The sequence below is a fragment of the Spermophilus citellus genome (genome assembly GCF_964194105.1).
Source record: "Spermophilus citellus genome assembly, chromosome: 6".
Lineage (NCBI taxonomy): Eukaryota > Metazoa > Chordata > Mammalia > Rodentia > Sciuridae > Spermophilus > Spermophilus citellus.
The window spans coordinates 9,722,260-9,737,434 of record NC_138187.1 but is presented as its reverse complement, the minus strand read 5'-3'; the positions used below and the strand labels follow the sequence as shown (position 1 = coordinate 9,737,434).

General features: G+C 42.8%; 1 protein-coding gene across 1 annotated transcript in view; it reads right to left on the bottom strand.

Moving 5' to 3' along the window:
• Positions 1-15,175, bottom strand: part of SHISA9 (shisa family member 9) — a 240,415-nt gene that overhangs the window by 215,549 nt on the left and 9,691 nt on the right. The window contains exon 2 of the mRNA XM_081298979.1: positions 11,865-11,992. Within this exon, the coding sequence (XP_081155105.1) occupies positions 11,865-11,992 (128 nt within the window). The remainder of the gene's footprint in view (positions 1-11,864; positions 11,993-15,175) is intronic.

Here is a 15,175-nt window from a genome sequence, read left to right as displayed (position 1 = left end):
TGCCGGGAAATGGCTTAGAGAATCTAGAAGGATAAGAAGTTATCATCTGCTTTAAACTATTCATATTTTTGCTTATTCATTAAACAAAAGATATGCTAATCACCTGCTATATATCTGGACACTGTGTTAGGCACTACACATTTGAGGTCTTCTCAATCTATCACTTTGATTTCTATTCCCTTATTTTATATCATTTGTATCCCCTTTCATTAATAAAATAGTAAGTCCTTTGCGGGACTTCTATTGTATTTGTGGTAGAAACAGAATAAATGTCTGGCCACAGCACTCTTCTCCCATGCTCTCACAGCAGACAGGGCTAATCAATCACAGCACTCATATTCTCTGAGCTTAATATGGCCTCATAATCCTTTCCAGCACTCCACTGAAGGCAGATATGACCACTAATCAGTGACGGCACCCACAATGAAACCTATGTGTCTACTTCAGATGGAAGAAAGAGTGCAGGCTCTGAAGTAAGACCAACTGGTATCTGAATCCTGATCCACCACAGATTAGACAGAGAGCCTGTCTGCTAATTCTTCAAGACACAGATGCCCTATGCCTGTATGATCCTGTCCCAATGAGCCCCAATATCATGCATAACTATAATGCACTGATAAAAACATCAAAAAGACGCAGGCAAGCCTACCCACTTTGCAGAGTTTCGAGGAGACAGAAGCTATCTGGTCCATGCTGTTGGTATCTTTCCCTTTATACCAAGGATGCTCCATGCCATGTTTCACCTACTGCTTAATAAAATGAGCAACTACAATGGGACCAAAAGATCAAAGATCAAAAACCTGGAAAGGAAAGCTAGAACGATTTCCTCTCTCCACCCCTCTATTCACAACCACGCACCCACCTGCCCCCATACGTTTACTAAAAAGTATCCTAGAGGCAGGGGATATCAGAGATTCCCCATGGCCCCCCAGAAGATCACATCTTTTGTTCTTAAGTGCTTTTCTTAACTTGACCTAATTTTGCTTCAGGGTGAGGATTATAAGATCAGGTGGCATATTAGGGGCATTTTAGGATACATAGTCAAAGGGTAGGTGAAGACTCGATTTTAACCACAGATAAGTGGGGCCGAGCACTGCCATTGGATGATTGTCCAATCATAGGATAACAAATTGTTCTGTGGATATGTCTGGGTTTTTTTTTTTCTTGTATCCACCATCCCTACCCTTTGGGTTTTAAGACATCCTTTTAAATATAATAATTAAACGTGAACCACAGCGTTGGAGATTTAATAGTCTGCTTGGCGATACGCTAAAATCCAGAGTGTGCTCCTAAGCAAGGCATTATTAAGGTTACTTTGCCTCTCCAGAGCTAAGTTTTTTTTTTATTATCCATATCAACACAACATAGTCATTTCATAAATATTAAACACACCCAATTCCCTCTTTAGTTTGTTTTCATGCTAATGCAATTGAGAGTCAGCACAGAGAGGGGCGTGATGAGGCAAGCTATGATCCTGAGAAGCTGGAATAAATGAAATGCAGAGAAATACTATTGAAAAAATCAATTATGATTGAATTGGTGGACTGAACTTTGAAAACACTGCCTTTGTGTGGCATTTCATCATTGCCAGGTAATGCTGGAATGTGTATTCATGAGCTCTTAAAGGTATACACCTTCTCTTGGTACGTTACCTAGCACTGGCTAGACTCTGATACCACACTGAAGGGTTAGACCACAAAAATAAAGCTCCAATGAATGAATGAAGAAAAATAATAATAGCAACTACTTGATAAAATTTGCCCAGTACCGTATTTCAACAGCATTCATTCATCTGACACATTTTTATAAAGCACCCACTATGTGCTGATCACAGTATATGGCAGTGGGGATACAGCAGGGAATGAGTCAGACAAGGTCCTTGTCTCTGCCATGTTGATAGAAAAGAAATAAGGGAACAAGATGATTTTAGGTCAGGGTGTGAGCTTTAATGAAATGAAATAGCAAACTAACATGGAGGGATAGTGCTGGGACTCTTAATGTTGGGTGGGCTACTTTGTATAGAGAAGGCTTTAACAGTTCAGTGGAGGCCCAGATAATGAGGAGGAGCCTACCCTGCAAAGATCTGGAAGAAGGGTGTCACTGGCAAAGGGGAGAGCGAGTGGAGAGCCCCAGAGGGGGAAGCGATTCTGGCACATTTCAAACATGTTTTAAAATAACAGTACAAGATCTGAACCTAGCCACCCCTGAGATGATTAGCAGAACAAAAATTTGCTTAAGGAACAATTTTTTAAAACATGCTTATGCAACTATCTTTGTCAGCTATTATCAAAGAATTGTTTGATTGATGACCTTCTTTGACTTTGAATATACTCATTAATTTTTAAAAAATAATATCTCAGAAGAAATAAAGTGCTTCCTGCATCCCTGGTTACCACTCAATTAAAAAAGGCAAATACCAAACACTGCCCCTGCACAAGTCCCAATCCATGGACTCTTGGTAATTCAACATTTTGTTAAAATGTCAAGAATAGCTGAATATTTCAAAGGGCTTCCTTTAGATGATAGGTGAGACATCAAACTAAAGTCATGCTGTACCAAGAGCTACAAAATCTACTCCTGCCTTTCAGGTCCTGAAGTCTATTTTGGAGAATTGCCAAATTAACATGAATTTGTGACCAGTAGTTGAATCCTACATAGTTGATGATAATATTTAGAACACTATTAATTGGACAAGTTCCATGACTGCATAACCTGAAGAAATCCATGTATTTTCCTTGGTCTCAGTTTTGTTACTTGTAAAATGCTGGGAATGGACTCACCATAAGCTCTTTGAAATCAAGCACATGCTCACACACACGTGGGCACGTACACACGATTGCCAATCTCTGCATTCCTAACACTAATTCCTAGTGCCTAGAATTAATCAGGTACTCCATAAACACTCATTCAATGATCACACATCCATATGTGAAAATTTATGTTCTCATTTTCAGTTGATTGGGGGGGGGGCGGGGAGAGAGAGAGAGAGAGAGAGAGAGAGAGAGAGAGAGAGAGATATGAAAACAGTGAGATGAGTTTTTATGGTGTTAATTGATCTGGGTATTGTCTTTGATTCTGGAAACTATTCCTTTCTTAAATGTTCAGTGTTAAAATGCCTATATCTTTTATGACATGATGGCTATAATATTTAGTAGTTGCTTTTAACTTTTAATCAAAGAAAAGTTGATTTTCTTTTTGGCAAAATTGAAAAGTTAGTACACTATGTTGATCCCTAGTTCTTCTATTTTTTTTTTTTTTTTTTTTTTTTTAGTTTCAAACATCTCAGAAATCAGAAATGCAGTTTTAACAAAGTCCAGGTTGATACACAAAGTTTTCTCCAGCTCCCAAATCCTATGGTATGTACTTTTCTGGCTGAGTGATTTGAATTGAGTTAACTCTGAAGACAGAGTGGTCAGCACTATGGACAGATCTATGCGGGCTCAGCCAGTGTTCCCTTGGGTAACAAAGGGCTAGATTTCAATGGATAAAACACAGGCTCTTCTTTGAGATTGGCAATCTTAGTGTGAGCACACAGTACCAGGCCTAATACCTAAATTAATGAGTTTAAGTCTCCATTTAATAAAATATTCAGATTATGATTACACTTAGTTTCATTAACTGCATTCTCAGATTAATGTAATGAGATTTCCTTTTCAACTTGTAATTAGCTTTATTGAGAATGCTTATTGGGATTTTTAAGGCTGTTTCCTAAAACTAACTATAAATTATTTTAACATAAGTATTATGATAGTCACTATATTACTTAATTTTATGTTTGCTGTTAATTTTAAAAGAAGAAAAATTTCACCACTAATCCATTCCAGAGAGAAATGGCCAACTGGGGGAATGGAGAGCCTCTGATCAACAGCTGTATTCATCGCCATTAGCTGCTCCCAAAACTTAGGTCTTTCCAAGCCAAACTTGATATTCTTATTTTCTTACAAAATCAGCATGACCGTAACCAAACAAAATTCTCTTGTCCCTCCAAAAAAAAAAAAAACCTCTATTCTAAGAACAATAGTTCTATCAAAGATGGGCAAAATGAAAATGTCCTGCTTTCTCTCCCTCTGTTTCTTGGAAAGATGTTGGGAGTGTTTTCCTTTCTTTCTGAACAAAATAACATCAGTTTCTCAGGAAAAGCTCCCCTGGGATCTTGCTACCCTCCCCTGCACCTCTGAGACTCTCTGGAGGCCTCTGCTTGCTCCCAGGGCACCCTGGACTGATTCATTTTATGCTCCTTGACAGTCACTGGTTATTTTACCATCTCTCCCACTGCACGATAAGCTCCAAGAGGAGGATGCATCCTATATGTCTGGTCCATACTAGTACCTTCAATTCCTAGCATGTCGACTGACACATAGCAGGATCTTGGTCAGTGTCAGTTGAATGCTGATTGAATTTAAAAAAATACTAATTACAGGAAAGCAAATACATGGCTATAATCTGAGTCCTCCAGAATAGGGAGGTGACTTTATTTCAGTTGGTTCATGTAAAAAGATGATTGTAATAAAATACAGCCATTCTTAGTGGGAATCAACAAGAAGGAAAAGAGAAAGAGAGGAGAGAGAGAGAGAGAGAGAGAGAGAGAGAGAGAGAGAGAGAGAAGAAGCATAACTTTCATCTGTCATCCAGTGTGGGTCCCTGGGAAAGGCACAAGACACACGCACAGAGTTCAGGATGTCACACCAGGTGGAGGACAGTCTAAACACCTTATCAACACCTCTGTGACCTCGATAGGTTACTTAAAACTCTCTGAGCCTGTTCCGTACTCTATACCAGGTGGGTGCAATGCACATTTCAATCATTTCAGTTTTTGTGGGGAGTAAAATGCATGCATGTGGTAGCTGCAGAACAAATGCTATTGTTTTACTTTGGCTTCTCTTTAGTCACACTATCAATCACTGGTGTGCCACATCACTTATTCCAGATAAAAGGAAAGAAATGTTTTCCCAAAGGAAACGTGTCCCGGGGTAGGCTTTCCCTGGTATGGGAAGAACAGAACTTGGCATCTTTTAAACTAAACCAGACACTGTGTTGAGCACTTAAGCTTTCTTTACAAATAGTCCTACAGCTGGTTGGGAAAGCAATGCAAATCTAATTAGGCGGTGCCATGTGGCCGGAATTAGCAGCAATTTTTGAAAAAAAGCCCAAGAGATGACTTACAGATAGTAATTTTTTTTCCTTGAGGGGCTCTGTTTCTCTGTTGCTTGCACACACAGACACACACACACTGTCACATTTTCCAAGTAAAATATGACATATTTGGGTTCATACAGATTCCTACTGGCCCAGTCTGCCAGTATAAATAAAATATTAAGATCAATATTCCTAACAGAACAAAAGCCCATGTGTTTTAAAAGGGGAGAGAAGAAACACATAAGACAGCAACACATGTCTGAGAGCGGGACAGCTGCTCCATCCCAGCTATTTCCTTAGGAAGGAATTGACAGTTTCCTCAGTTCTCATTTGCATCAAAAAACAGTAGTAACAAGCACACGCGCACGCACACACATCGTGATATTAACTGACACAGAGTGAAAACATTTTCACCGTGAGAATGGCCGCAGTGAGTTCAGCCAGATCTGCACCATTGCCCTCTTGTGAACAGCAGCTGGAGCGCCAAAGTTCCCATATTCCACTGATGACAGTAGAAGCCACCGGCATCAGTACTGCAGGTGCTATGCCAAGTTCCTTGCATGTGCCAGTCCACTTAATCCTCACAACAAGCTTCTAAGGCAGGTATGACTCCTTTTATAGAATGGGAACCTGGGGTTCGGAGAATTAAATTAACTTCCAAGACTGCACAGTTATTAAGTGATGGAGAGAGAACCCAACCGCAGTTGTCTGCTTCCCAAGCCCATCTCCTCTACTGTCGTGTGACAATGCCTCAAACTCAGGTGAGACACATTGGAGGAGCACTTTCCACCTGCCAGGGTTCATCCACAACATTGATGACCTCAAGAGAAAAATAGATTTCTTGATTTAAACCACTTAAACTCATTTCAGGCTACTGCACAGAACCTACAAGTGTTTTTTAGCTGATCCGACATAGACCAGCCCTCAAGTTTATTAACAACATAGTTTACTAAATCATGTGCTAAAACCATTAGAATCGTAGGTCTTCAGACAGAACAAATAGTTTGCCCAGCTGCCCAGGAACAAGTTGATAGTTAAACCCTCTCATGAATTGGAATTAACCAAGTTCCCTAGAAACTCAAAATCCAAAGGGTCCTGCTGATGGGTTCCACTGGGATTCTTAGAAGCATGTGATAGAGATTCACTCATACACACGTGCACTCTTCATTCAGCAAATATCTATGAGCACTGGGCTGTTCTAGGCACCACAGACACAGGGCAAATTAAACTAATGTGTCCCCATCCCATCCAGAGAAGATGCAAACAGCACTCTTTCCCTCCCCCTCTCCTCCCCAGGCATACCTTTCTTGGAGAACATGTCCCAGTAGAGTCCTGAGAAAGAACCCTAAAATGCCTTCTACCCCATGCAATTGGTTGAGCAGGGGAAGCCAGGCCGTTGGCTGGACAGAAACCAAGCATGTTTATACCCTTCCATTCATTCCCCACCACCACCACCACCTCTCAAAAGTCACAGGGATCAGGGCACAAGAGACAGAGATAATATACCCACTCTTCCTACTGAGGTCCCTGGGGTGGTCCAGATGCCCTTTCTTTATTTTTCCAAAGTATTTTTAAAGCAAGCCTCTGCCATCATGTTAGAGAAGTTCTTTAATTTCCATGCAGCTCAGCTTTCTCATTCATAAAATGAGAATAATAATGCCTCATCCATGGGCTGTTCCATTCGTTGGACAAACATTTACGGAGCTGCTACCATGCGCCAGCTGGTGTGGGAGGTCACAGTGGTGACAATGCAAGCCTTTTCCCCTGTGGAGTTTGCCTTGTGGTGCAAGAGGCAGGGATAAAATAGCGAGTAAGGCAATTTCAGAGAGAACAAAGTGTTATGAAGAAAATCATGGGGAAACAGGGAACGGCGAGTGACTTGGGGCTCAGAGATGAGCAAGGAAGACCTGTCAGGAACTAGCCATTGGGATGAGATGTGCAAGGGAAGAGGCCAGACACACAGGCCTGTGGCAGTGTGCTGTGAGAACAGAGCATAGCATGTGCAAAGATCCAGAGGAGGAGATGAGCTCAGCTTTGAGTAATAAAGGAGCAAATCCTTAGTGCATGCCTGGCACACAGCAGGTGCTCAATAAATGTCCATCCTCCTAACAGAGGGGCTCATCACAAGATGGTAAGTTGGACGCACACTGTGGAAACAGCTCTCTTACTAGAGAGTCGGGGGCTCCTTCAATTCACTTAGCATCTCCTTCAACAATGCCCACTCCCTAGGAAAGACTGGGACACTCTGCAAACACCCGCACATAGGAGAGAGAGCATAGTGCAGTGGTTAGCATCATAGACCTTGGGCCTGAGCCCCTCCAATTTGCAGCTATAAACATCACACAGGCCACTAAACTTCTCTGGGCCTCAGTTTTTTTGTCTTTATGATGGTGGAAATGATAGGTGTTGAGGATTCAATGCATCAGGATTGAATAACAATTAGAGAAATTACTCTTAATGTTACTTTCTTACATGTTTTCTAACTCTTATACACCCCAGTGTCTATATTTACCTTTTTACCTGCCCAAATTTTTAAAAATATTTGGGACTATCCCTGCTGGGATATCCAAAAAGTCGAGTGTGGAACATGCCAGTCACCCTGTGAGTGTGGACAAAGGAAGGGACCTAGATCTGAGCTACACCACCTCTTAGAAACGAAGCCAAGAGTCTGCTTTTGGTTGTTGTCAACCTACTTGGGACTCATCCTGGGAAGTACGAGGTGGTGGGTCTGGAATACAGGAGCTGATCTTTCTAATGGGTTCCCTGTCCTACAACATCAAATCACTGTTTGTCCTCAGTTTGAGGTGAGATTGCACTTGCTCAGATTATGCTGTAAAACAAGTAGTGCAGCTGCGACCAAATACCCAAGGTTTGCCTGTGTGGGGGGGGGGGGGACACGAGAGTATCTTGTGCCATAACAAGCCAGAGCACCATCCAGGCAGCAACTGGCTCCATGCCGACTGACCGAGTGAATACCTTTATGTGAAGGTTCCTGTGGACACTGGAGACACCTCGGTGCTGTGGCAATAGCCCTGCAACCTGTTGCTTTCCATCTTTATCACAGTATTATACAATATTGTGCAACCAACGTTCTATGATGAAAGGGAACTGTGCTAAAGACAACATGGAATTGCACATTGGGTCCTGGAACAGAAAAAGGACTTCTAAACAGAAACTGGTAAAAATCCAAATGACATCCACATTTTAGCTAAAAGGAATGCCCCGGTGTTGCTCCTTAGTTTTGATAAATGTGCCGTGACATACGATGCTGATGTCAGGGGAAAGTGGGCCGAGGGGTGTGCAGCACAGGAGGCGGAATCTGAGCAACCTTTCTGTAAATAATCAGAGTATTCCAAAACAAAAGCTTTGTTTCAAAACGACAGAGCTGGGAAGTGTCAGTTCAGGTTTCACCCATGGCCCCTGCCTCACACCTGCCATTGAGAAGGCTGAATGGCGTGACATTCACCCTCCAGTCCCAGAGGGGTGAGGAGGTGTCACTGGCAGGCAGGGAGGTGGGGTGGGGGAAGCAGAGCATGTTTCTAGAACTTGAGGACAAAGCGTGCCTTCAAAAGCAAACTATAATTACACAGACGCTGAGGAGTCTTTGCAGAAAATCAAATCGTTCTCGACGGAACCTACATCCTGTTAATCAAAGAGGTCAAGGCCCTTTGATTATCAGACTAAATATTTTTAGGCAATATCACTGAATGCCTGGAAAGAACATGAACAGCATCAGCTGGAGAAACATCCATCTTGAGATAAGAAACCAGATCCTGCACATCACTAGAAAAAATCAACCCCAGGAAATTTATTAAGAAAAGTTGGCAAAAATGTCCCCCTGTCGAAGCTCTGTCCTCCTGGCCTGCTTCACCACATCCTTCTCCACCTGCCACCCCTCCCCACACCCAGGAGTACACCGGATGTTAGATCTCTTAGCATTTGGTGCAAAACTGAAGGAGAAATCGGAAATGGGCTAAGCATTCATATTAAGAAGACGAGGAGAGAGAAAGAGAATGAGATGATTATTCTCTTAAAGCAGTGCTGAGCGGGCCATTCAATAGAGATGAAAATGACATTTAAGCTCAGTCAGATCAACAGCTTGGATGTTTAGTCAAGAACAACCTAAAAATGGTATCATGTACTCTGCTCAGTATACGGTGAGCAGACACTTCTTTTTTTCCATGTTTTGGTAAATCTTGAAGTTCCTATAATGACCAGAAAGGGGTTTTCTATTTAGTAGTTCATCCTAACTCAGGTATGAGTGACTGGTCTGATTTTCAAACTATCAGATTGGATTCCTTCCCTGCTTCTTCTCTATCCATCAAAATGGTCTCTGGTGATTGGCTGACTTTTTAAACCCCTAACAACTAATTAATATAAATGATCTAGTCCTATCTTCTCAAGGAGCTTCTCCCCCACCCATCATTCCTTCTTCTAAACATACCATTTTTTTCTGTGTCTATGATACATAAATAGCTCCTCTAAATCAATAAAAAGATAAGCCATTACAAAGCAATCTGTTAGTACTGTTAACTATACAATTGACGTGTTACATAAATTAAATTTACTAATGTAAATCTGGGAAAGGCTACATGCTTCTTATTTTTCTTATACAGATATTCCCAAGAATGTTAGAAAAAAAAAAGGACTGGTTCAATCTGTCAAGATTCAATGAAATTAACCTCTGTGGCATTTCTTATAAAAACACAACATGTATGATATTACTCCTGGAATTCTTCCCTGGAGTTTATCAGGAATGCTCTAGTACAGTTCTACCCAGTGGACTATTACAAGGGACTTTCTCCTCTGGATAAGATCACCATATTCTTGAGGCACAAATACAGATCAAAAGCAAGAATCATAAATAAACCAAAGTAGCTGGTCATAAGAGATGTCTGAATTACTCAGTACCTAGACATCTATCTCTGAGCAGTAATGTATTTTCAGTACAACTTAAAACAAAAGTCCCTTATTTAAGTAACATTCTTGATGTTTTCTTCCCTTTTGCCTGATAGAATGATGAGGCTCAGGTGACTTCAATGAGTTTGTCATTCCATTTCTGTACAAAATTCCAAACCTTCTCAGAGACAGAAACTTCAAATGAAAAACCTGTCTACAGTCACTTTCTATAGGAAGGGACCCAGCGCCATGTCAGTTTCTCTGCTCCGTGATCACGTGCACTCGTTTATGATATTTGGGACCCACACACACCTAGGTTCAAGGAACTTCTCACTGTCATCTGGAAGACAATGTGTTCATGTCCATCACAACCAGGACCAGACGCAGCTGTTACCATGTCAGAGTGGGGGCCATTTAGCCTGTCTTTGGGGGCTGTGGGATTTGGTCATAATATTTCCAATGGCTGATGTATTTTTCTCTAAAAAGTTGGCTACTCCTAATAGTATTTCATAATCCAGTTCATAAATAAATAATGTCAAGTTCTTTAATATAATGAAACCTAAAACATTCCATTTGGTGGTCCATTTTTCAACCCATGTAAATTCTGACTTTGCTAAAACACTGTAACCATTTCCAAAACCACAAAAAAAAGTCACCATGCAGAACATGCATCACCAATGTAAAATCCCACAGACTTCTTCCTCTACCCATTGAGCATAAAAATGTACGACCAAACAGCCCAGCACCATTATTCAGCACCTTAAAACACCCATGTACCTCCTAGCGGCCTTCCAGCCAAGGACACAGGCTGCAAAAGCATGTAGCTCCAAAACCGTTCTGCCCCAGGAGCCTCAAGCCACAGCTGAGGACATCCTTGGAACTGTCTGGCTTTTGTTATTTCAGACCAAGCCCTCCACATTTCATTCACGTGAGGGTTACTTGAAAACACAATTGCTGGGAATAACCACAGTGGTGTGCTATTTTCAAGAACTAACCCATCTTAGTTTTCTCCATTCCCGTTTTCTGTGTTTCGGTTCCACAGTGTATGCTGGACATACAGACCTTTGAAAGGATAGAAAATCTTCGGGAGCATTCCAAGATCCCCATGTATGATTTATTTGCTGAAGAATACCTCTGGAAACACAATAGCAAATGCAACTTTTTTTTTCTTTCCTGGCAGAACAGTGGAAATTTGCTACTGCTGAATCACATGTGTGTCCCACACCAACATGACCACAACCCAACACCTGCCCAGACCCACCCCCCAAGGAGTGTTTTGTGGATTATTTTTATAAAGCTCTAGCTTCATTTTTAGAAAAGATACAATTCTTCTGAACTAGTATTTGTTAATTAAAAACAGCATGAAATCTGAAAGTAACAACTGGTTTACCTCAGGAGGTAGACAAGTGTTGAATGAACTCCCAGCCAGCAGATGACCCAGGCAAGACAGAGCAGCAAAATAACTATTGGCAAACAGGTTAATGACCCACGATGAGCCCACCAATAACTCTCCAGTTAACCAAGGCCCAGCCATGATGAACTAACCCAGAGGACATCTGTTAAGAGATCCACCAAGATGAACCAACCAAGTTGTCCACTAGTCGACGCAAGATCGACCGTATGAAACCAACCAAGTGGACCACATGTGACAGAGAAAGCAACCTAGTGATACCCAACTCAGGCTCATCCAGAAGAGAGAAAAGAAAGCTTCTGATTTGCCTACAAGGGGAAGCTCCTGACAAACCCAAATGCACAGCACAGACTCTGGCAACCTGACCGCAGCCGGGGTCGTAGGTGGGGTTGGAAACCGCCCGTGCAGCTGTACTTACGGAGATTATTGATGGGGGCCCTGGTGTCTGTGTTCTCGTAGTGTTGGACGTGCACCACAATGTTAAGGTCTCTCTCCATATGGTCAGGGTTGCAGTGGCCCTGTGGCCTCATGACATCCGCAAGGGCCCTGGAAGAAGAGAGAATGGAAATCTGTTCATTCAAAATACAATGACCACCGCCTGCCCAGCGCTGTCCTCGAGAACAAAACAGACATGGCTCCACTTAGGGGTGGGGCAGAGGAAAACAGCCACAGCTAAATCTCTGCAGTCAGAGGTCATGTAGAGACGCCCCCAAACTCACTCCAACAGCCATGGAATAACAGTGTCGTCTACTCACGGAGCTGTGGAGAGGACTGACTGATGGACACATGTTGTGTGTCTCCACCCCATGACTTAGGTCTGTCTGTACCTAACACAGATGCCAGCACTTCAGTGTAGCAGTGGCCCAATATTAGTGACCACAGCTAGCATCTATGGAGCACTTGCTACAAGGCAGTCACTATGCTAAGCACATTGCAGGCCTAACTAAACAAAACAGCCCAAAACAGTCCTCGTGAGGATCATTATTCCTTTGTAAAGGAACCGCAAAGGCTCAGAGAGGTGAAACAACCTGCTCAAGGTCACACAGCCAGTAAGCTGTGGTGTAGGAATGAGAATCACTCTTTTCTCCCTTTCTTTCTTTCTTTCTTTCTTTCTTTCTTTCTTTCTTTCTTTCTTTCTTTCTTTCTTTCTTTCTTTTCTTTCTCTTTAGAGAGGATGAGAACACAATTCAACCCACATCAAGGACCTTCACAGTCAGATGTACGCTCAGGAGAGAAGCTCTGGGATTGCACATAGGACAGAGCAGAGACGACCATCAAACAGATATCACACCCTGAAGTCAGACTGACCAATACATTTTTCCTCTTTATCTACCCTCCATTACGTGTTTATTGTGACATGCAAATATCCTCAATAGACATGTAATAAAGTAGGTATTATCATTTGTGTGCTTATCTTTCCCATAAAACGGGGTTTCACCACAAACCTCATTCTGGTTCTCCCTCTGTCCGCACAAGATGAGAGCTAGCCGCATCGCTTGTGTGAGTTTCTTTCATCCCTTGCAGGCTCTGCACGGTGCTCCATCATCTGCGACCCCCAGGCTCACTTACCTGCAGGGACAATTGTCTCCATATGCTGTAACTACTGTGGCGGAGGAACCCACCAATCAGAATGGATGCCAGCTACAAATGTCCAGTTGTTCCATTACAAACCAGTAGGCTGCCGGTTCTGTCTATCATTTCCGACTACGGCCATCTAGGTGGTCACCAACACTCCAGTCCCAGTGAACAACTCCGTGACAGACACCTTCACACAAGTCTCCTCTTGAAGAGGCAATGGTTTTTCCAGGGCACATACCCACAAGTGCCATAGTTTAGGGTATACCCAGATGTTTCTAACTAACCAGCACCCTCTCAGTCCACAGAAGGGGAGATGGAGGGGGAAGATGAACTGTTCAGGAGAGGCCCCCACAGACCACCAATGTACTTGGAAGACCCACTTATCTCCCGAAACTGACCCCACTACAGTGGTGATTCTCAAATAGTGGTTTGCCAACCAGGAGCATCAGTATCACCTTGGAACTTGATAGAACTTTGGGGATCCATCCAACCTTACAGGGTCAGAATCTAGGGTCGGGCTGATGCAGGGTGTCTGCACGGAACCCCCAGGTTGCTGGTGCACACTCCAGTTCTCCAGCTTGAGACTGCAGAGAGGCCTCAGGCTTGAGGGAACGTTTGATTGTGGTGCAGGGATATCACGGGGGTGAAAACCACACTAGCTAGGGAGAAGTCTCAAGCATGAGAGAGACCTAGGTCAGCACCACAAGAGTCCTATGGCAGCTAGAGGAAAGGGCTGAGTCCACTGAGAGATGGGAGAATAACCACAGCTCTCATTCATTTGTTCATTCAACAAATGTTTATTGTCTGCTCTGAGCCATGCACAATACAAGCCCTGGGGATACAGCAGCACACAGGTGACCGGAGTCTCTGCCTTGCTGGAGCTTACATTCTATGGAAGAGAATAAAAATAAACATGTTAAATAAATAAACAAGGGTGGAAAAGAAATGAAGAGCACAGGGTGGGGAGAGACTGGTACATAGCAGCATTGCTCACAATAGCCAAAACGTGGAAACGATCCAAATGTCCATCAGCTGGTGACCGCAATATGAAATGAAATAGTATTTAGCCATCAAAATGAAGGAAGCCCTGACACCAGCCACGACATGAATGACACTGGAACACATTACGCCCAGTGAAAGAAGCCAGACACAAAATTCCACAGGTCGTATGATTCCATTGATAGCAACGTCCAGAAGAGGCAATTCCACAAAGAGAGAAGGCGAAGTTGTAGTTGCCAGTGGCTAAAGGTGTTGAGAGGGAATGGGGAGTGGCTGCGGAGTGACAATGGGGATATTTTTTTGAGGAGGGAGGGGAGGGATGAAACATTACTAGAATTAGTGGATCGGAAGCCAGTAGTGATGGTGGTTGTACAATGTCATGAATATGATACCGATCACTGAACTTCATGCCTTTTAAAAATTTCTAAAGAGAAAGAGAGAGAGGTGGTGTGATCAGGAAAACACTGGGTGAAGACGTGGCCTTGGAGAGAGAAGGAACTGGTCATGTGGTGCTCCAGTTTGGATCTGGAGTGTCCCTGTGTTCAAGGCTTGGTCCCCAGCTTGAAGCTCTTGGGAGGAGGTAGAAACTTTAAGAGGTGAGGCCTTCAAAGGGTCCATGAGACTTGGTACCTTCCTCTTTCTCTCTTTTTGCTTCTCTGGCCATGAAGTAAGCAGCTTTGCTCTACCACATGCTTCTGCCCAGATGTGCTGCCTCACCACAGTCTCAAATGCAAAAAAATGATCAATCAATCATGGAGAGAAACTTCGAAAACCATGAGCTAAAATAAACCTTCTCTCATTATAAGTTGATTATCTTGGGTGTTTGTTACAGGAACAGAAAGCTGACTAACAAAGTGGAGATGGTGGAAAGAGCATTTCAGACAGAGCAAACAGAAAGTGCAAGGCCCCTGAGGCAGGAAAGAGGTAGATTTTGAAGCATACTCAAGAAGGCCAATAAAACTGAAATAGGGCAATATAAGAGGGGAGTATTACAAGGTGTGGATTATCAGAATCCATTTTACAGAGGGAAAACTGCCCAACTTAACCCAGATGACAATCAATGGAGGGGATGAGTGGAAATGCAATCCTGAATGTCTTTGAAATCAAAGTCCAGGCTCCTTCCTACCTCTGTGCAATAAGCAAGGTCTGAAA